Consider the following 20,833-nt stretch of genomic DNA (forward strand, 5'->3'; position numbering starts at 1 on the left):
CACCTTCACCTGGCGATAGATGGAAATAGAGACAGAGCCACACATTGGTGCACTGGACGGAGCACCCAAGGTCCAAATGAGAAGCAGAAGGAGGGAGAACATGAGCAAGGAAGTCAGGACTGCGAGGGGTGCTTCCACCCACCGAGATGGCAGGGCTGAACTAATCGGAGCTCACCAAGGCCAGTTGGACTGGGACTGAAAAAACACGGGATAAAACTGAACTTTCTGAACATGGCGGACAATGAGGGCTGCTGAGAAGCCAAGGACAATGACACTGGATTTGGCCCCTACTACACATTCTGGCTTTGGGAAGGCCTAGCCTGATTGGATGCTCACCTTCCTAGACCTGGATGGAGTGGGGAGGAACTTGGACTTCCTACAGGGCAGGGAACCCTTACTGCTCTTTGGACAGGAGAGGGAGGGAGAATGGAGGGGGGAGGGGGAGGTAAGTGGGAGGTGGGGAGGAGGCAGAATTTTTTAATAAAATAAAAAATAAAAAAATAATTAATAAAATTCTGTGTTCAATGAAACAACCAACAATGAGAATAACCTATAGTATGAATAATTTTGCTCTTACAACCAAGTTCATTTGAAATGTTACTTCAAGAATCTTTCCCATTGTCACTACAGGCTCAGTAACACCCAGCCTTATGTAACAGCCACCCACAACAGGAGTAACACAAAGGATGTTCAGGAGTAAGCGAAGCAGCAGCAGAGACACTCTGACTCTGGGGTACCAACCTCACAGTGTTGTGAGGAATGGGCGTGGAGGCAAGGGCCTGGAAGTGCCCTGTTCCTGGTGCCGCTGTCTATCATCAGAAAACCTCTTCCAGATGTCTATGTCTCAGTGTCCTCCTCTGAAATATGGGGATGATCCCATCATGGAAGTCATGGATCCTTAGAGGCTACACAATGATGTCTGGAACACAGAAGTTCCAACTCCAATGAATTGTGTTTTCCCTCTCCCTTTGTAATGTAGTCTACGAAAGCAAATCCGTCTTTCTCCACAACTCCCATCACCAAAGTCTGTGCTTGTCAAAGGGAAATGTTAAAATGAAGGGAGGGAAGGAAGGAAGGGGGAGGAAGGAAGGAATGACGGGGGACTGTAATTAGAGCAGTCATGGATGTTTTGCCTGTTTGATGGAGTTTTGCAGTTACCAAATGAATAAGTTGCAGACATGTATAAAATTGATTTGAAGTAGGTGAAGAATCAAAGGAACTGAAATTTATGATAAAGTTTTAATGCTCTTAAATTATTTTCAAGGTTTCTTTAATAAAATATGTGATGACAAATCTCCCCATCATGATGTCAAACATCACACCATGAATTAAAAAGGATCTGGAGACCAAGACGCACAGCTGAGCATCTGGTTTGTCGACAGTGTCAGGATCATCTGGTCCCTGAGCCACAGGAGGGACAGACCTGTAGGACTCTGAATCTTTGAGATCATAGGGGGCCAGGGTTGTCCTCATCTGAACCCTAGGGTGGATTTAAGTGTGTGATATAAATTCTACGACATCATGGCATTCCTGGGCGATGTCATCAGGATCTGCAAGCTGGTCACACTCACGCTCCACAGCTGAGGAGACACGAAAGATCACTTCCCAAAGGATGGGAAAGCCAGGGCTGAGACAGCACCGTCTTCCTTTTCAGCCCTATTCTCAGCATCAGCTCTACCCTCTTGTGTCCATCGATGCAAGTTAAATCCTCTTTTCCCTGATTCCTCATCTCCATTGTATCCTCTGCACCCATGCACATACACCTCTCTGCACAGATCACAGAATATTGTTTTCCTGTCCTGCTTTCAACTAACTCCACAGGGCTTGTCGGTCACTTTATCAAGGTCATCGCCACGACCCTCTTTCCAAAGCTGATGAACCAGTAGGCAGCGCTCAGTCTCTGCCCTCTTGCTACCACCGCTCATTATCAGCAGCCTGACACTTGAGCTACAAAGGGCATCTGAACTCTGCCCATTCATGCTTGAGCTCAGCAGAGCACTTCTGTGTCATTCATCCGGGTCTCTTTATCCCGCAGGATGACCTGAACTGCTGCATCTTCACTTCCAGGATGTCCTCTCCTGAGAGTGGCATTTAAAGTGCAAAATACCCCTACCCCTTTGCTTTTCAAAAGTGGCTTCTCTTAATCACAAAATGACAACATCACCTATACAGCAAAACAGTTTTTTTTTTTTTAAAAAATAGCCATGGTTTCTTATTCAATCATCCTTAATATCTTACAAACGACACGTGGTCCCTGTTCCTGAGTGTGTGTGGCAGGAGCATTCACTGTCAGCCTGTCCTGCAACAGACAACTTCAGTCTCCTCACTGAATGCCCCAGAGAGCTATTTGTTGAAGAACATTGGACAAATTCTTAGATACAGAAGAGATTTTTCTTCTTTGATCCAACAGGCTGCATCAGTCCTGTTCTTAAGAGTAGGACAGAAGGAATAGCCTGAGGGCCAGCTGAGGTGGTCAGAGAGTGGGAATATAGAATGCCTTGCTTATGCAGGCCTTTCTCCTGGGGATGCTGCAATACCTATCCAACTCACGATGAACGTCTTGGAGTATCCTGGAATACAGACAGTTTCTCTTGGAATAAGCAGGTATTCCCAACTCCAAGGTCTTATTCTTGTTTCTGATCTTCCTGCCCAATTCCTAGACTGTCTGAAGACTTCATACTTAATTGGCTAACAGTGTGTGCTCTGTATGTCCACATCTGGGTGAGAAATGTAGGCTCTGTTTCTCAAGTCTAGGAATAGTCAAATGTCAGATGATTTCATTAGTGATGAGTGTACCTGCTATGATGAGGTCCATCCTCCAGATCTCCTGCAATGTTGGGCATTAAGCATTATACTCCATTCACCCACCATGTTCTTCATGTAAAGGCATAGCTCTCTGTTAGCCTCATATAGATGATGTGGGATTTACGCTCTGTGTACTGTGATTACCGTTAATGAATAAAGAAACTGCTTTGAACCTATAGCAAGGCAGAACTTTGCTGCAGGAAGGTGTATAGCTAACAACTACCCAACTACTGGGGCATGGCCTCATAGACTATTTACCTGGATGCGGAAGCGCATCTGGCCCTCTTCCTCTCTGCCTTTCCCCCTGGACCCGGGTTTTGCTGGTACAGTTTGTTTGGATCTCATCTTTATCCATCATTCATGCAGAGAATCTTGATTTGTGGTTTATAAGTTTTCTCTATTAATAAATACCTGTATATTTCTTAGTTTTGAGCTAGTGTGGGATTCCTTTTATTAAGCACCAGATCTTTCTGCATTCAGAACTTAGGTAGGCAGGGTAAACTAAGCTGAATGCTGGGAGGGAGAAAGGCAGAGTCAGAGAGATGCCATGGAGCCACCATAGAGTCAGACATGCTGAAACTTTGCTGGTAAACCACTGCCACATGGCGATACGCAGATTAATGGAGATGGGTTAAATTAATATGTGAGAGTTAGCCAATAAGAAGCTAGAGCTAATGGGCCAAACAGTGATTTAATTCTGTGTGATTGTTCCGGGTCTCAGCTAGCTGGGTGGCCAGGAACCAACAAGCAGCCTCCCTTCTCCAAGAATATAGAGACTCAGGGTGAGCCAGCTTTCCTCTGTTTATGACTCTGAGACCGTGTCATACGTTAAGATATGAGCGAGCGAGAACAAGCCCAACTGTAACCACAATGCTTACATTTCCTTTACACATTTTATGCATGAAACTACAGATTATCTGATGCAGACAATCAGCACAATGAAGACATGAAGAGTGTCTCCGAATCACTCCTGTAAGAAAGGGACTGGGGCCGGCTAACACAATCAACACGCTCTCTGGATTGGATGTCAGTGGTGGACGTCAGGTGGAAAGGTGCTGGTGACACCACCTTCATATCAAGCCTGGCTGGACCGGAGTTACATGAGAGGCTTCCAAGGAGCTGAAGAAAAGCATTCCCTCAAAGCACTGTGACAGCATGTCCTCACGCTAGGCAGCTCCATCCGCAATCTTCTAAGTTCTAGGTCCTCTGACCACGTGCATCTGATTAGGGTAAGCAGGCAGAGGAGATTCAACAAGTTCACACAGGGTGCCCTTCTCAAAAACCAGTCTCACTCCCACTTCTGTCCCGCACCAAGGTTTTCTCTCAGCTGAGCATCAAACTTCTCACTGATTTCTCTGCTGTTTAGCCTCGTTCCTTTCTGAAGCATTTCCTATCCACAAGTTAAAAAAAAATAAGAAATGCACCAATGAAAAAGAAGTGATAATGTTTACGAAGATGACCTCTAGAGGCAGAAATGCCCACGAACAGTCTTCCTTTAATTATTAATCAGCCAAGAAGAGGGCTGCCAGGGGCACAGAAGTAATTAAACACAGCTAATGCGCAAGGGAATTGATTTATTCCTTACTTATAGAATTTCACTTTCGATGCACCAGAGTCTCTGCTTCTGTAAAGCATGTCGGCTCCACAGTTACATCTGATAAACAACACAGAGACTGTAGTCTGATTTAAACACAGCATTTGTTTCTAAATGCTTTTTAAAGAATCTCAAAAAGAATTAGTATTTGATTCCTAGAACTATATAGGTCTTTCACTTTCCTGTTTGCCAAGGTTAGAGCTCAGCTCATATCTTCTGATCAAATGAAATCCTTGGTGCAACCAAGGGGTGGGGGATGGGATAAGAGTGTGTGAGAGTGTGAGTGTGTGTGTGTGTGTGAGTGTGTGAGTGTGTGTGTGTGTATGTGAGTGTGAGTGTGTGTGTGTGTATGTGTGTGTGTGTATGTGAGTGTGAGTGTGTGAGTGTGTGTGTGTGAGTGTGTGAGTGTGTGTGTGTGTGTGTGTGTGTGTGTGTGTGTGTGTGTATGTGTGTGCATAGTAAGACGCATACTTCCATCTTTTCTATCAAGACCTAAAGGTAGTGTCTTCCTGCCTCTGGGCAGTGGGCACAGAAAGCTGCATCCCTAGGCTTATTGGATCTCAATCCTAACTAGATATTCTGCCTGCTACAAGCAGGGTTTGCCACTGTGCTTAGAAAGGAGAAAAATGTCTCCAGGCATTGACTTCTTTTTTTTTTTTTTCTTTTTTCTTTTTTTGGTTTTTCGAGACAGGGTTTCTCTGCAGCTTTTTTAGAGCCTGTCCTGGAACTAGCTCTTGTAGACCAGGCTGGCCTCGAACTCACAGAGATCCGCCTGCCTCTGCCTCCCGAGTGCTGGGATTAAAGGCGTGCGCCACCACTGCCCGGCCCCAGGCATTGACTTCTAAACGTCCTAGATGATGACAAATTCTCATGTAGATTCCAATTTCACAATGAACTATGTGGACACTTCTCTCCTTCCCAAAAATTTATCCAAAGGTGTCATGGGGCTCCACAATCTCTCTGGAAATCCACCTCTCATTTGAACTGTCTCTGCAACACAATTCCATGCTGTGACCTCGGTTAGTGGTCTGGATGGGTCTATGACACGGGCTTTCCGACACCTCCTGCCATTAAAGTACTTTAACTAGGGCATTCAGTGCAGCTCAGACCTAGGCAAACTGGACCAGACTAACTCTGGCTCTTTGTCTAGTACAGTCAGATGTAATGGATGAGAAAACTTTGAGAGACAGTTCAGGCTCGTTCTCCCCTCCACATCCCTTTGTTTCCAATAGGAGCAGACTCAGAACCACAGGCATCTGTGGTGACTGCCACCCCCCAGTTATGGTCTCAGTTCAAGGTGTGGGAGCTCACCAAACTGACCCCACTTCTGGGTCCTGTCTTCCATCCTTTTTAATTTGAGGCTTAGGATGCTTGTTAACCCTCCCCCTATTCTGGGAAAACAGACTGCAGGGGACTTCCCATATTAACCCCAGCACATGGGCCTGTGGAGACTAAGCTTCCCAGGCAGAGGCTGGGCTGGGAAGGCAAAGCTGGAGGAAGGGCAGAGGAGGCTGTTGTGAGACGCTGACAGCAGTGTGTCCAGTATCAAAGTCATCTGGGAACATCAGGAAATAGCCTGTTTTGCTGAGAATTACCTGCCCCATAAGGAAGTCCCACCCTCACCTTGTACTGTGTCCACATATCCTCTCAGAAACAACAGTTCTGCCATTCCTAACCATAGCTGAGGCTCCTCTCACAGCCTGATGTGACAGCTAATGCCATGATGTCCATGTGCCCTGGTTCCAAGCAGTGGATTTTCGTTTCCCTTCTGGGTCACTCTTGAGCATGTCTGGAGTTCTACAACGGGTAAGTAACTTTCACACCACAGACTCTTTCCAAATGCCAGTGGACACGACAGGGTGTCACCTACATATAAGTCTCCTCATATTTAAGCCAATGGTAAGAGACTCATTGCTCAGACTTGCAGCAGTAAGTGCTCTCTGTGGTACATGGACACATCGCACAAGAAACGGTCTTGTATGGGCTGACAGGGTCAGAAGAAATGGAGAGGGAAGCCAGCACATAGGAGACCAGACTCATCCTCTAAAACAACAGCCGCCGTAGTGACGTTTAACTTAAAGCATTCAGCCAAAATAACGGTGTGCTCATTTCTATCTCTTCAAAAGCCATTTTCTCATAGTAGTCACTGGTCATGCCCGTCACGAGGGCCAGACTTACCTGCTTGGTCTTTGAATATTTTGGATATGACGACGGGGACACCATGCTCTGCTCCTCCCTAGATGGCAGAGACAGGAGAAGGAAACAGTTATCAGGACTGACACTGAAGGCTTTGGGGCCTGATGGGCCGGGGGTGGGGGCGAGGGAGAGGAAGGACAAGGAAACAAACTCATACCTTGATGCTTAGGCCCAGGCCACCCACAGGCTGTCTCCGGACTGTAACAGTTCTGTGCTTTAAAAAATGTTAGGAAAAACATAAGTTTAGGTTACAATGCATTACCAGAGAACAAACAAAAGAAAAAAGAATGAACATATAACTTCCTAATTAAAACTCAAGCAATTTTAAAAATAAAATCTTCTAATTTATCACTCTCCAACCTCTGCAGCAGCAGCACCATAGCCAACCTCAACTGGTGGTCTGCTCACAGGAAAAAAGGTTGCTAGTAAAGTCAGGTCCTGTTGAAGGCATTGCTACAAAGCTGGCTAGCTTGTTGTCTCGTCCTCACGTTGCTCTGACAACAGAGCTCCAGGTGGACAAGGGCCATATCCATTCTCCAAGTATAGAAGCTGGCTCCCTTTTAACTTGGTCTCTTCCTGCCATCCGCAGAAGGGAGATCCTCAGCACGCATGACTGCGGTTTCCCTGCGTTTCGTCTCTGCGGTCACCAGCATGCATTCTGGAGGAATCAGTTTTTTCCATAACCCCTGAACACAGATGGCTGATAACAATAAAATCAATAGGGTGATAGAAGCTAACAAACATAACATGCCCGTAACTGGCAAGACTCAGAATCTTGTCTCTTCCATATGAAAGCATGGTCTTTCGTCTTGCTGTGTTCTAAATACAATGGAAAGTTTTACACAGGGACACAAGATGCAGGAATCATGCTGAAAGGACAGGGAGATGACTGGAGTACAATAATAAGCAAAGAAAAGCTTTTCTCTTCCCTCAAAACACCATAAACACCCTAAACATCATACTTTAACTGAAAAGCGATAGCGTTCAGAATGAAAGGCACCACAGAATCAATGTTTGAAAAGCAAGGACAGAGGCTGAGGACTATGGCAGGACACCCGGGGACCCCGCTTTTTTCTGGGACTTAGGTAGCAAAATAGTACAGATAGAAACAGCAGGCTGGTAGGAAAATCTGCTGTGGCCCTTGGTGTGTGTGATGTCTTCCACAGACTGCCATTTCAATCTGGAAATATGCTCTTAGGAAGGAGTATGTCGGTTATATGATAGCTAAATTTTAACTGAATAGGATGGCAAATGCCTGTGCTTCTAAGAGAGCTTCCCAGAACAGCAGGACACGGAGGTCTGAATCCATCACTCCCCAACAAAGGTGATGCCTTAAACACATTACACACTCAGGTGAAGAAACTAAGAGAGAGAGGGAGGGAGGGAGGGAGGGAGAGAGAGAGAGAGAGAGAGAGAGAGAGAGAGAGAGAGAGAGAGAGAGAGAGAGAGCAAATAAACACTACAGAGTCCATGAGTGGACACCCTGCTTAGCCTTGTAACTGGAAGCATTATATTTTGTGCATAGATCATATGTCTAAGTAATGAACCCTTTCTAAAAACACACATGGAAAGAGTCGCAGTTTAGAGACTCTAGTGTGAGAACCGCCATTTTCATGTTCCTCATCTAGGCCGCTCTCAAGTGCACCTGGCTCCGGTTGTAGACACATTGTCCCTCTTTATCTGAGGGACAGTGAGAGCTGCCATTCACAGGTCAGCAAGGGAGAGCAGCAGAGAGCAGCAGTGCGGTTTAAACCGCATGCATCACGGCATTCATCACCACATCCAGGATCTCAAAACAAGCCGAGTATCTAAGGATGGGTGAGTTGATTGAGATTCAACAGTGGGATACCAGTCAACCCTGAACAGGAGGGGAAGTCACTCATCTGTCACCCCACATATGAACTGCAGAAGATTATTAATACACTGGGTATAGTGCGACAATTCAGGCACGAAGAAGAATACAGCGTGATGTCATGTCTCTGGTGGGCACCTGAGTTACAAGGTGCACATGTAACAACATTGGCCAGAGGCAAAAGGTGTGAGTTACATGATTTGTAATTTGTAGCTGGGTGTGCTGGCCCATGTCTGAAATTCTAGCACCTAGAAGATACGAGCAGGAGGATCAGAAGTTTATGTCTATCTGTTGGTTACATGGGAGTTCGAGGGCAGCCTGGGACACAGGAGACTCCCTTAAGAAAATACAAACAAAAAGATTTAAGTTCTGGGACTCTGACTTCAAGATGAGGATGATGGTTCACAATATTGTACTGTATACTTGAAGTTTGCTTGGAGGGTAAATCTCACACTCTGGTATCCCCGAGACCTCGACACACATGCAAACAATGTAAATATACACGATAATATATATATATATATACACACATATATATATACATATATATTCTATATATATGTGTGTATATATATATATAGAATAACTTTAGTTAGAGCAATCATTTCTATACGCAAATCAAACAGTCATATTTATAAATCCAATCATCATACTCTACTGCTAGATACATGTGATTTTATTTGTCATTTATATCTTAATAGATTTGATAAAAATCAAACCTTGCTGTAGGGATAGAATAACCCCTATTTGGAAAAGAGCCTTAGGCAGGATTTGTATTGTCATGCAACATTATGATGGAACTGGGAAGGGCCGTATTTTAGTTTGTAGTTCCAATATCATAGTTCATCATCCAGGGAAGTCAGGATCCTAGAGGCACAGATCTAAACATAAGTTTGAAGCTGTAACAAACTCTAGTCTGGAAGTTAAGAAGTGGGTAAAAACATCCCACAGGAACGTGAAGAAGAATACCATAGGAGAGCTGCCTCTTGCACTTCAAAGCCACTTTTGTGCTTGATGAAAAGATGCATAAAGAATTATCTATGCCGGAGAAGACAGCTACCTTGACATATTTCTAGTCAAGAGGAAAGGTGGAGAGAGCCAAGCACAGTTGAAGTGAGAGTGGGACCATAGCCAAGGTGTGAGTACCAGCTGATTTTTAGGGCAGTGTGCTGGGCTGAATCCTAAATGCAATCTCTTCTAAAAGTCATTTCATAATCCATTGTGGGAGGTGCATGAAACAAAATTTGAGAATTCAGTGAATTGCCCCACGGAACACATCTACTTCCCAGAAGGCCAGTTTTACCAATGTCATCATCAGTTCTCGATCTGTTCCTTAATTAGTGGGTGAGGGTCTGGTGTAGAAAAGGGGGTGCCCATTTGAAGGAGACTGTCCAGACTACACATTGCCAGAGGTCAATCACCTCACCCATTCAACTCCATACCCAGCTCTAAATGCTATGGCCTTGACTCTGACGGGTGGCTTTCGACATACAACAGATTCTGTCTTGATATTCCTCCTGACCACAAAGATGAATTCCCCAGTGACTTGATCATGTCCTCTAAGTGACTTGATCCACCAGACTTGCTGCATGGGCTATGCGAAGGCCACTTCATTCCAAACCATGCACTAGCTAAACGAAAGTCAATGAAGGACATTTGGTGGTTGTTCTGGCTTTTTAGATAGACTCTTACTATGCACCCCGGACTAGCTTTGAACTTGTTATGTAGTTCAGGTTAGCCCCAGACTCACAGAGATACATGACTTCTTCTGCCTCCCACGTGCTGGGATTAAAGATATGTGATATCACTTTTTGAATTCAGTTCCTAGCCAGAAGTATCCACACTAAGAAATGTGCAGAGATAGGCAAATCCACTGAGCAGGCAGCCTCACCAAACTGAGGAGCTCTGGGTTCAGTGAGGAATTCTGTATCACAAGATAAGGAGAGAAACAGAGGAGGACCTGGTGACAACCTCTGGCCTCCACACACACATACAAATGACTACACCATATACATTACACGTATGCACATGCATACATTGACCTCACCTCGCCACCACTCCCACATACACACACATGCACGCACCATACCCTCTCTCACTCCTACATGCAACATTAGAAAGCCACCGTGGAGAAGGCATGGGATAGAACTACCAAACGAGCATTTAACCCTGTGACGTCATCAGCCAGGACTGGGGGATAGATGTTAGATGTCTTGCAGCATACCAACTTCTCACAGGACCTTCCTAGACAGTGGTGTTTGCAGGTCTCTTCGGAAGCTCCCGGACCTGGCTTGGCTTGAGCCCTGCCCTGGAAGCAGGAGCACTTACATTCGCAGCAGGAGGGGCTCCCCCGATGCAGACGACATCTTGCTTTTGGATAGTCAGCACCTCTTTAGTCAGCTTCAGCCGGACGTCGTAGGCATTCTCCAGCCCTTCGTCATACAGCAAGGCCAGCGCAGTTTTGGTCTGAGGATGCAAAGCGGTGACATTAACAAGTGAGTTCAGTTCTTCATGATGAGAGGTGATAGTGCTTCCTCTCACGCCACCTTCTACCCTGCGTGGACATATGTCTTTTCATTCATGGCAGAAACGCGATTGATTTACAGATCTATCTTACGTAGAGATCTCTCTGGAAAGCTGGGCTTTCCTTGTACTCTACAAACGCTCTGGGGGATTTTCCCCAACTTCCTGAGACATGCTTCCCCGTCCTCAACCCAGAGATGCTGAGTGATCCTGGTCTCCATTTGCAATAGGCAGTCAGGGTAGCAGGGCAACCTCACCAGCTCTAGATGGGAAACTGCAGGACACGGAGAGTCCCTGGGGGCCAACACCCAGAACAATGAGAACCTGTCTAGCAGCTGCAGACCATGACACAGGAGCTGTCTGTCACCAAGGAAAACCACACAAGGCCTAAGAGAAGGGCTCACGCTGTGGAGGATAGCAGGGCTCTCAGTGGACATGAAAGATGAAGTACCAATTCATGCAATGTCGGTATGTCAAGCCCACAGTCACATTTGATATTAATTTCAACAAATTCATTGAGCCAAGCAGCTTGCACCAGTGAGTTGTCTTAGCGAGAGAAATCCCTGTGCCCAGAGACTCAGGAATGGAAACAACTGGAATTCATTCAGAGGAGAGAATAGTTGTGTAGGATGACAGCCAAGGAAAGGGTGCTGGTCCTTTAACAAGTGGCTATGATATTATAATTACACATTTTGGGATGGTTATTCTCTGTGGCCAGCTTGGCTGGATGGAGAAGTGCCTAGGAGACTCTAAGTGGAGTTTTCCTGAGGATGTCTCTAGAGAGGATGAGATCAGGTTGTCTCTGAGGTGATCCATGGTTTAATCCATGGATGGAGCCGGAGCCAGAATTCAGACCACTGAAAGGTGATGGGAATGTAGAAGGCAGGCCCTCGTTGGACGAGGTAGTTCCCTGAAGGCACGCTATTGAAGGGAGCATCTTGGCCTGTCCACTTCCTGTTCTTCTCTGCGTTCTGATGCCAGTAGGTCACCCACACGCCACAGCCCCCAAGATGCTCTAAATCATCACAGCCCGAAGCAAGAGCATTGCCATGGAAACCTCTGCATTGTGACTCAGTGTAATCCTCCTGCCTTGTGGTGTTATCACGAACGTTCTCACAGATACTGAGACTGAAGAGCACACATTTTAATATTTAATACCGTCCATTTAAAAGTTCACCAAGGAGATCAAGCAGGACTCAATAAAGACCTGACATGGGCTGTTTGCTCCCTTCCTTTGCCCTATGAACCAGGTGACACCAGGAAATCCAACTCCTCAAATGTTTAAGAAAAAGTCAGGAACAAAACCAATTTGGAGATAATTAAGCTTTCTAAGTCAAAACTATAATTTTGCTCAAATCATTTCCTCCTATGAAAACATTCACTTACCCCCAACTATAATTATCTTGCCAGACATAATTGTGTGCTTTGACACAAATATGATACAACATCTAGGGGGTGTGGCGGGCACTCCTTATTGCACCTCTGCAGACCCTGGCCACTATTGTCAGAAAACTCACCAGTGTCGTCCAGATACCAGGTTGTGAGGAGGCCACAGCTGGCACCAAATCCTGGCACAGTGGAAAAAGAACCTCGCTCCTTCTTGCCCAAAGCTAACCCAGCACCCTAATGTCTGTACCACGGCTCCAGTGACCAGCCTCCTTTAACGAGATTCATACAGTACCCCAAATCAAAGTTACCTTAATCTACTTCTTTAAAGTAAACTTAGATTTTCTCATTCATAAGGAAAAAAAATTAAAAACCTAATAAAAAACAAACCCCCATCTCTTCTGTAGTTTTCCATTCAAGGGTGGACAGTGTTATTGCCCAGGGTGTATGTGGCCCTCTGACTGCCATGTCTGAATCTCCAACGAGCACCTTGAAGCATGCCCTATATGGGAATATACCTAATTCTGCAGCCGTAGGATCCAGTATTGTCCTGAGCCTTCCTGGTGCCACCCATGCCCCCACATGCAAGCTTTATCATGGTGCCCAGGGAAGCCTGCTAAGTTGGTCCACATGGCCTCATTCTTCTAGGAAAAAAACAAAAAACAAAAAAACCCAGGGTCTCCAACTCACAGGAAAAGCCACATTGCATTCTACACTGCTGTGAGCTTTGGTTCCCTCTGGTACCTCTTTTTTTCTACCTCAACCATTCTACTGCCCTGGGGGCCACTAACACTGTAGTCCCCTTCACTGCCTGAAGGGTCAACACTAAGGTAAAAAATCCTGACACTATCTCCTGTTATGCCCCCAGTGTCCTGGTTCCCTTCTCTACTCTGCTTCCTCTTGTGATCTGCAGAAGGAGAGTTCTTGCTCCAGGAGGATCCTATTATTTGCTCAAGGCTGGCTTCAGGTTCCTACAGCCAGAGTCAGTACTCCTAGGACAGAGAAATGTTCCTCTCCCCAGTGAGACCCAAGAATAAAATCTTTCCCTCCCTTCTTCTCCTCTTCCTCCTCCTTGTTCCTTCTCTCTCACATAGTGGAGTGTCCTGGGTTATCCTGACTTAAAAGCTGAAATACATTGATTCGCTGCACAGAAATAGTCAGCGTTTCTATGACAAGAATATCATATACAAAAATGTGAACGCGCAGCAGACAATAGGTTAGTATAAGTAGTCTTATTCGTCAGGGTAGAAAATGAACATTCTGTTAAATTGAGAAAAAAAGAAAAGAATTTGAATACAATTCCCAAGCGATCTAAAACTTAACTCCTGAGAGAGTAACTTGAACAATAAACGATCATAGATAACAGTAGAGTCATATTTATGTGTAAGTGCAAGCGTATGTGTGAAGGTAACTATGCACAGGATTTACAAAGATGGGCTTTTTAAAAATCGTATTCCAAGCAGAGGCGGGCCATTTTTAAGTTTTGAGCATGTATCATATATTGCTGCCGATGTAAATCTCCAAGAGTATAGCTGTCTATGCTCAACCCTTGCCTGCTGAAGTCGATTTCCCTTCAAGGAATTTAAGGTAGGCCTCCGTGGATTTAGAAAAATGATAGACATTGTATAGTTGTCATTCATTTGTGCCTCTGGGTGTGTCTCTAGGATACAGCCACTTATGGATGTCTCTGTCACAAAGGCACCTGAAACGTTTAGTAATTCAGAGGACATGGATGTCAGAGCCCCCGGGATTAAAGGAAGCACCTGTGGCTGTTCCACTGTCCGAAGGATGAAAATGGGGACAAGTTAAAGATCTTCCTGCTTCATTTAGAACTGAGTATGCCTTCCGTGCACTGTTGACATTAACTGAATGAGAAAATAACCATCCGATGCCAGGGGGAACTTGAAATCAACCAGTTACTAAGTGCAGAAAGGAAAGGAACTCGACCAGTCTTCTTCCCGGGCTCTTCAGAATGGGGAGGCAGACAAGATGTTCCTTTAGCTTTGATTCTGGAAGTGTAAAACTGAGGTGACTCTAAGTGACGCATTGTTTTGGAGAATTCTAAGGCCCTCATCACATCTCCTACGTGGTTAGGAAAGCTTTTCAGACGTCAAGACCTCGTGAGTGAAGTCAGCTCGCCAATTGTGCAGCCAGCCTTGTGAACGAGCTGCTGCCTATCAACACATGCATACATCAGGGCAACATATAGGCCACAGTTATTATGCTTATCTTATGGCTGTGACACTTCTGAGAACCAAGCACTTGACTTCGGTATTTCTGTCCTTGCCAGCATAGGTCTCTTCGGGTGTGAGGCCTATAGCTTGCCAACTGTGAAGCAGGCTCTAGGCCCCCATGAAGCTATCAGCCAGGCTCTATGATTTGTTCACGGACATTCCCCTCATTTTCACAGCATGGTCATCACCAGAGATCAACAGGTTATCGAAGCCCGACCCAGATTATCTGAGAGGTTTGCTCTGTGATTCTGAACATCAACACTACGCGTCCACTCTGTACATACTTCCTGACAGATTTCAGGGTTATCGACACATGGCTGCTTGGTGGTGGGGGTGGGACTTGTACAACATTTAAAACGATCTTATCAGTCAACCTCAACCTAACTGCAAAGCGAAGATCTGAGGCTAGGAACCCAACAGTGATTGAGTGAGAGGGGGGGTGCTATCCCCCAACTGATGGACAGTCTCTGTGTTTCTACATAAGTAGCTACCGCTGCTTGCAAAGTGTCTGGAAGTTCTGTGTCTCTGGCAAATGTGCCGCATGGCCATGCCATACCTACAGCCCGGGGCCACTTTCACCAAAGACTCTTCCATTTTCCATCCAAAATCTGGATGGTGAGATGAGAACATCTCAGGAACAGCATCAGATGGAGAGGGAACGTTTTCCTCACCTGCTTTACCCCCTCAGACTCCACAGCCCCAACTCAGGGTCATGGAAAAAGTATGTAGAGACCAATAACTCTCGGCCTGGAGCAGGCTCACCGCTGTCTTTCCTATTCACCCCAGCTGCCTATTTTCCCAGTCCACAGCCACACCCACTATTCTAGAGTAGGGATCCCACTAGAATATAATCGTTTTTCCCATATTAGACAGTTTAGGCAATGTAAATTAGAAGATGTGATAATGATTTCTCCCCTACTTTAGTCCTGAATCCTATCCACTATGGTGCCTTTGCTTGGTGTGAACGGAAGTTTCTGGAGGAAAAGCCACATGTGTGGTAAAGACCCTACTAAGCAGAACTTGATGATTGTGAGGAGCAGAACGTAACAAACCCAGAGCCCAGTTATCTTTGGCTGTCTTCAGACCCTTAAAAACCTTCATGGCCTACATCTGTCTCTGACTCACCATCTTTGATGACCATGTGATATTTTTTGAGATGGACTGACTTCACGGCAGAGTAACCTTCACAACCTCAAAGCTAAGGGTATCATCAGACAGCATCTGAAACTCAGAGACTTCCCAGTTTTGCTTAGCCTGCTTGCTTGACGGTTCCCCCAGTGTGTTTGAAAACTGCCTTGATTTATAATGTTCTTTTGTTCTGTTACTATAAAAACATTAGCAAGCTGTTACCACACCGAGGCACGGTATTTGGGGCAAGCTGAATGTGTGTGTGTTCCTGGGCCATCATCACTCACATTTGGCTCTAAAATAAACAGCCTCTTGCTCCCCCTGAGGTGAGAGCTATGTTTTGTATCAACACAACATTCAGCTTACAATAAAGTGACAGTTTTGTTGCGGAGATAAATCTGTATGTTGTGATTTCAGGGTTAAGGCATGTAGTCGTTTATGAACATTGAATTCAAGTTCCAATGTAGACAAGGCGGCGACTGTTAGACACATAAACATCCCCTGGCCTCACTTCACCACGCACCCCTCACTGTGAGGACATTAGAGCTCTGATTACACTTCTGAGCGTTAGACAGGACAAACTGTTCTTTTATCTTACGTGTGGTATGCATGCATGTGTGCGGGCACACATACGTGTGAGTGTGCATATGGTGGACAGCTTTGGGTGCTGTTCCTCGGTTGTTTTGTCCACCTCTTTTTGAGACAGGGTCCCTCATTGGTTTGGACCCCACCACTTCAGTAAAACGTCAGGGATGGCAGCATATACCTGTAATCCCAGCACCTAGCCGGGAGAGACAGGTGGCTTGCTAGCGCTTACTGGCCAGCCAGACTAAACTGCTTGGAGAGCCCCAGGTCCCAGGGAGAGACTCTGTCTCAAAAAACAATGCAGGCAGTATCTGAGGACTGGCATCAGAGGGTGACCTCTGATTTCTATACACATAAGCACAAACATCACACACATACACACACAAACACATTCAGCATGTGTGTGTAAAAGTAAACAGAAGGAATATTCAAATGATGAGCAGAAAGTAAAATGTATTGTCATGAACACTGTGTGTACAGGAAGAAACACCTAGTCTTAGCACTGACACAATGGTTAGCTGGTCACCAGATGAAGTTGTTTCTATTTAGTGTTATAGTAAAATCATTATTCCTGCAACTTAGTCACTGACCACTGGACACTATAATATAAGACTGTTCATATGTGTAATTTCCATTTAAGTATTTTTATAACCAATAGGATTTGTTCTTCAGTAACTGGGAATACCAAATCAAATAGAAATTAGATTTCTCAGCATAAGCCCAACTTCTCATCAGTGACCTTGAGGGGACTGAAACTTAACAAAGAATTTGAAGGTTGTCCCAACTATTGTTATTTGACTGATTGCCATGAAAAACCCACTATATAAACATGAGACAAAAAACAAGGGACACACAGCAAATAGAAAACTCTAGGATACAGTCCAAGCCATTTCCTTACCATATCATACCGCATGACATCATAACATTAGAGAGCATGTGTGCTCACATGCACGCCATGGTACACGTGGGGAAGTCAGAGGACAAGTTTGCTGAGTGATTCTCTCCTTCTACCTTTACTTGGGTTGCAAGGGTCAAACTCAGGTCAGCAGGGTGGTGCGTTAGATGCTTTTACCCACAGAGTTACATCACGGACCCACCCAAAACAGTTTTAAGAGGTATGCTCATAGCTGTAAGTTCCTATATTAAAAAGAAAAAGACATCAATCTGGTTACAGGGAAAGGCCATTTCAGGCCCTGTCTCCACTATTGCTAGGAGTCTTAGCTAGGGTCGTCCTTGTGGATTCCTGAGAGTTTCCCTAATCCCATAATGGTTCCCTCTATCAAGATGCCTCTTTCCTTGCTTTCCCTCTCTGTCCCTTCCCCAACTAAACCAGACCTTTCCCTCCTGTCCTCCTCCCCAAACCCCTTATACCTTCCCTTCCCTCCTCCCACTTACCCAGCCTATCTTATCTGTTTCACCTGCCCAGGGGCATCCATGCTTGTCTCTCAGAAACGTCATCCAGTAACTGATGGAAGCAGGTGTAGAGATCCACAGCTAAGTACTGGGCCAAGCTCCCCAGAGTCCAGTTGAAGAGAGGGAGGAGGGATTATATGAGCAAAGGGGTCAAGATCACGATGGGGAAACCCACAAAGACAGCTGACCCGAGCTAGTAGAAGCTCGCTGACTCTGAAATGACAGTTGCACATACTGAATAGGACCACGCTAGGCCCTCTGAATGTGGGCGAGAGTTTTGCAGCTTAGGCAATCTGTGGGACCACTGGCAGTGGGCCCAGGATTTATCCCCAGGGTATGACCTGACTTTTTGGAGCCCATTCCCTGTAGAGGGATACCTTGCTCAGCCTAGATATAGGGCTACAGGGCGCAGGGGTGGGGGGAGGGAGCTGATCCTTTCTCAAGTTGAGACATTGTTGACTCCCCATGGGAGGTCTTACCCTTTCTGAGGAGTGGATGGGAAATTGGGTGGAAGGAAGGTGGAGGTGAGCAGCAGGAGGGGAAGGATGGGGAACTGTCATTGGTATGGGGGGAAAAACCTCTTAAAGAATTAAAAAAAAGAAAAAGACAATATAAATATCTTTACATTATGCTTCAAGGATATAGAAAAGTGACAAACTAAACCCGAAATTTATATAAAGAATGGAGAACAGAACAAATTATAAAATTCACAGGGAAACAAAAAGAATGAATCTAAGAATCAAATTTTAGTTTTCTTTGAGATCAAATAAGCCTTTATCTAGACAGAGGAGAAAATGAGGGATATTCAAATATTGAGTGAAAAGTATAAATGTGCATTTTAGCAGCAAGGGGAAGGAGGAACCATCACAAACTCATGACATATTGATAAGGTGATGATGAAGGAAAATGGAGACATTATACCAGATGACACAAAAAATAAAAATACCAGTAGGGGCTAAAGACAACCACAAACCAACAAGCTGGGTATCCTAGAGAAGGTGAACATATTCTTAGGCTAATATACTGTAACATGCTTTAACTGAGAATAGATGGGAACCCCTGAACAGAGCAATAGTAAACAGTATACTGACACACTAATTAAAAGCTCCCCACAAAGAGAAGTCCACGCACAGGTGTCTTCTCAGCTGAATTCTATCAAATTTCAAAGATGAATTAAAGTCAGCATTCCCAAACTCTCAAAGTACAGGACCAAAAGGAATACTTCTAAATATACTTTATGATGCTAGTATTACCTCATACCAAGGACTGACAAAGACACCACAAGAAAATAACCCATATGTCCAACACTGAAGCTATGTCCTCCACAAAGTATCAGCAAATAAACTCAGTATTATATCAAACACAGTATGTGTTATGGCCAAGTTGGGAGCATCCCTGGCATACAAGGATGGTTTAACGGATATAAATTGATGGAGGAGAGTTATCTGTCTATGTTTCTTTCATTGGTTAATTAATAAAGAAAACTGCCTTGGCCCTTTAAGAGAACAGAAAATTAGGTAGGCAGAGTAGACAGAACAGAATGCTGGGTAGCAGGAGTGGGGAGACTCTTCAGGCAGTCGCCATAATGTGTCTCCATGATTCTCCTCTCCAAGATGGACACAGGTTAAGATCTCTCCTGGTAAGCCACACCTCGTGGTGCTACCCAGATTACTAAATATGGGTTAAAGGAAGATGTGAGAGTTAACCAATAAGAGGCTGAAACTATGGGCCAGGCAGTGTTTTAAAAGAATACAGTTTCCGTGTAATTATTTCGGGTGTAAAGCTAGCCGGATGGCGGGACACAGCCCGCCCGTTTCCTTCTACAGATTGGCGCTCCAACGTGGTGACTAAATCCACTTAAAAACCTGAAAAAGCTTTAAATAAAGGAGAGAGAGAGAGAGTTTAACACAGCTTTTTGCTGTTTGCCTGGACGTGCCGTAGAGAGATTTCCTGTTTAGGCAATAGCAGCAGAGAAAACGCTGAGTCATTTTAAAATGTGGCTTCCTGGTGCTGTGCCGCAAGTGCAAACTCTGGTTATAAAGCATTTCAGTGGCTTTTATGGGCCTGGATATTTGTGTTCCCACTTGGGATCGGAAGGAGAGTGTGCCGAGACCGTGCCAATGGCTCCCTGCTCCCTGCCTGCACCTGGGCAGATGGCGGAATCAGGCTTAGGCGAGCAGGAGAACATGGCGGATTTCTGCCGATGTTTTCAGACTGTGCAGTGCTCTGCTTGTCAGATTTGGCTGTAACTTGGATGAAAAGAGTTTCTGTGCTGCACGCTCAGTCTCAGAATTAAACTGCTGAGTGCGGCTCCAATGTCGACTGCTGTGTGCCTGAAACTGTGTGCGGCTCAGGGGCACCAAATGACTGAGACAGGAGCAGCTCTGGCTCTGCTCCGCCATGCTGAACTATGCTGATCTCAGGCAGGATCTATTGTAATTACCATGATAACAGCGCAGTTAAAGTTTAGACTTGGCTGGAAACAGGCGGTACCGTATTACCTCTACGTGGCGCAACTTAAGTTTTTAAGAAGTGCTTAACCTTTTAAGAAGTGCTCCTGGATAGTAAAAAAATTACAGATTCACAATAGGAAAGATTCAGACATAGAAGGCCTTTAAATGGCTCACAATGTTGGATAAATATAACGTAGGCTTGAGAGAGAGAAAAAATAAATATATAGATAATAAAGTTAACGCCTTAAAAAAGGGTAAAGTCTTTAAAGAGAAATAAGTAAAGTGATAGAGTGAAAATAAGCCACGTAAAAATGGAAAATTCACAGAGAGTCTGGATTATGTATTTTATTGTGTTTTCTTTAAAATTTTTGACCGTAAAGGAGCTAAATACAGAGAGACATTTCATTATATGGGCTGCCAGGCTAGACCAGAATGGACATCTTAATGGTATGACTTCAGGATTTGGATCTAAGAACATGATGCTTTGGAAAAGAGTTTCTTCTTTTGTTTTCACAGAGGACGAGACTCTGTGGATTGCTTCTATCCCAATATGGTATGATAGACCACGCCCTCCTGAAAGGTTGCTGTGAACATCTTCAAAAAATTACTTCACTCAACTGCCGACTGAGATGAACCTGGCAGACAGGTTATACCATGAAAGACC

General features: G+C 44.9%; 1 protein-coding gene and 1 long non-coding RNA gene across 2 annotated transcripts in view; one reads left to right on the forward strand and one right to left on the reverse strand.

Annotated features, from left to right (window-relative positions):
• Positions 1-20,833, reverse strand: part of Sntg2 (syntrophin gamma 2) — a 225,607-nt gene that overhangs the window by 132,499 nt on the left and 72,275 nt on the right. The window contains exons 2-4 of the mRNA XM_038318977.1: positions 10,776-10,913; positions 6,753-6,809; positions 6,578-6,635 (exon numbers count right to left, since the gene is read on the reverse strand). Coding sequence (XP_038174905.1) covers positions 6,578-6,635; positions 6,753-6,809; positions 10,776-10,913 — 253 coding nt within the window. The remainder of the gene's footprint in view (positions 1-6,577; positions 6,636-6,752; positions 6,810-10,775; positions 10,914-20,833) is intronic.
• LOC119806907 lies at positions 2,487-6,205 on the forward strand. Its single transcript, XR_005284281.1, has 3 exons — positions 2,487-2,604; positions 3,718-4,034; positions 6,081-6,205. It is a non-coding gene; the product is annotated as an uncharacterized LOC119806907 (long non-coding RNA).

This window comes from Arvicola amphibius, chromosome 2 (genome assembly GCF_903992535.2).
Source record: "Arvicola amphibius chromosome 2, mArvAmp1.2, whole genome shotgun sequence".
Lineage (NCBI taxonomy): Eukaryota > Metazoa > Chordata > Mammalia > Rodentia > Cricetidae > Arvicola > Arvicola amphibius.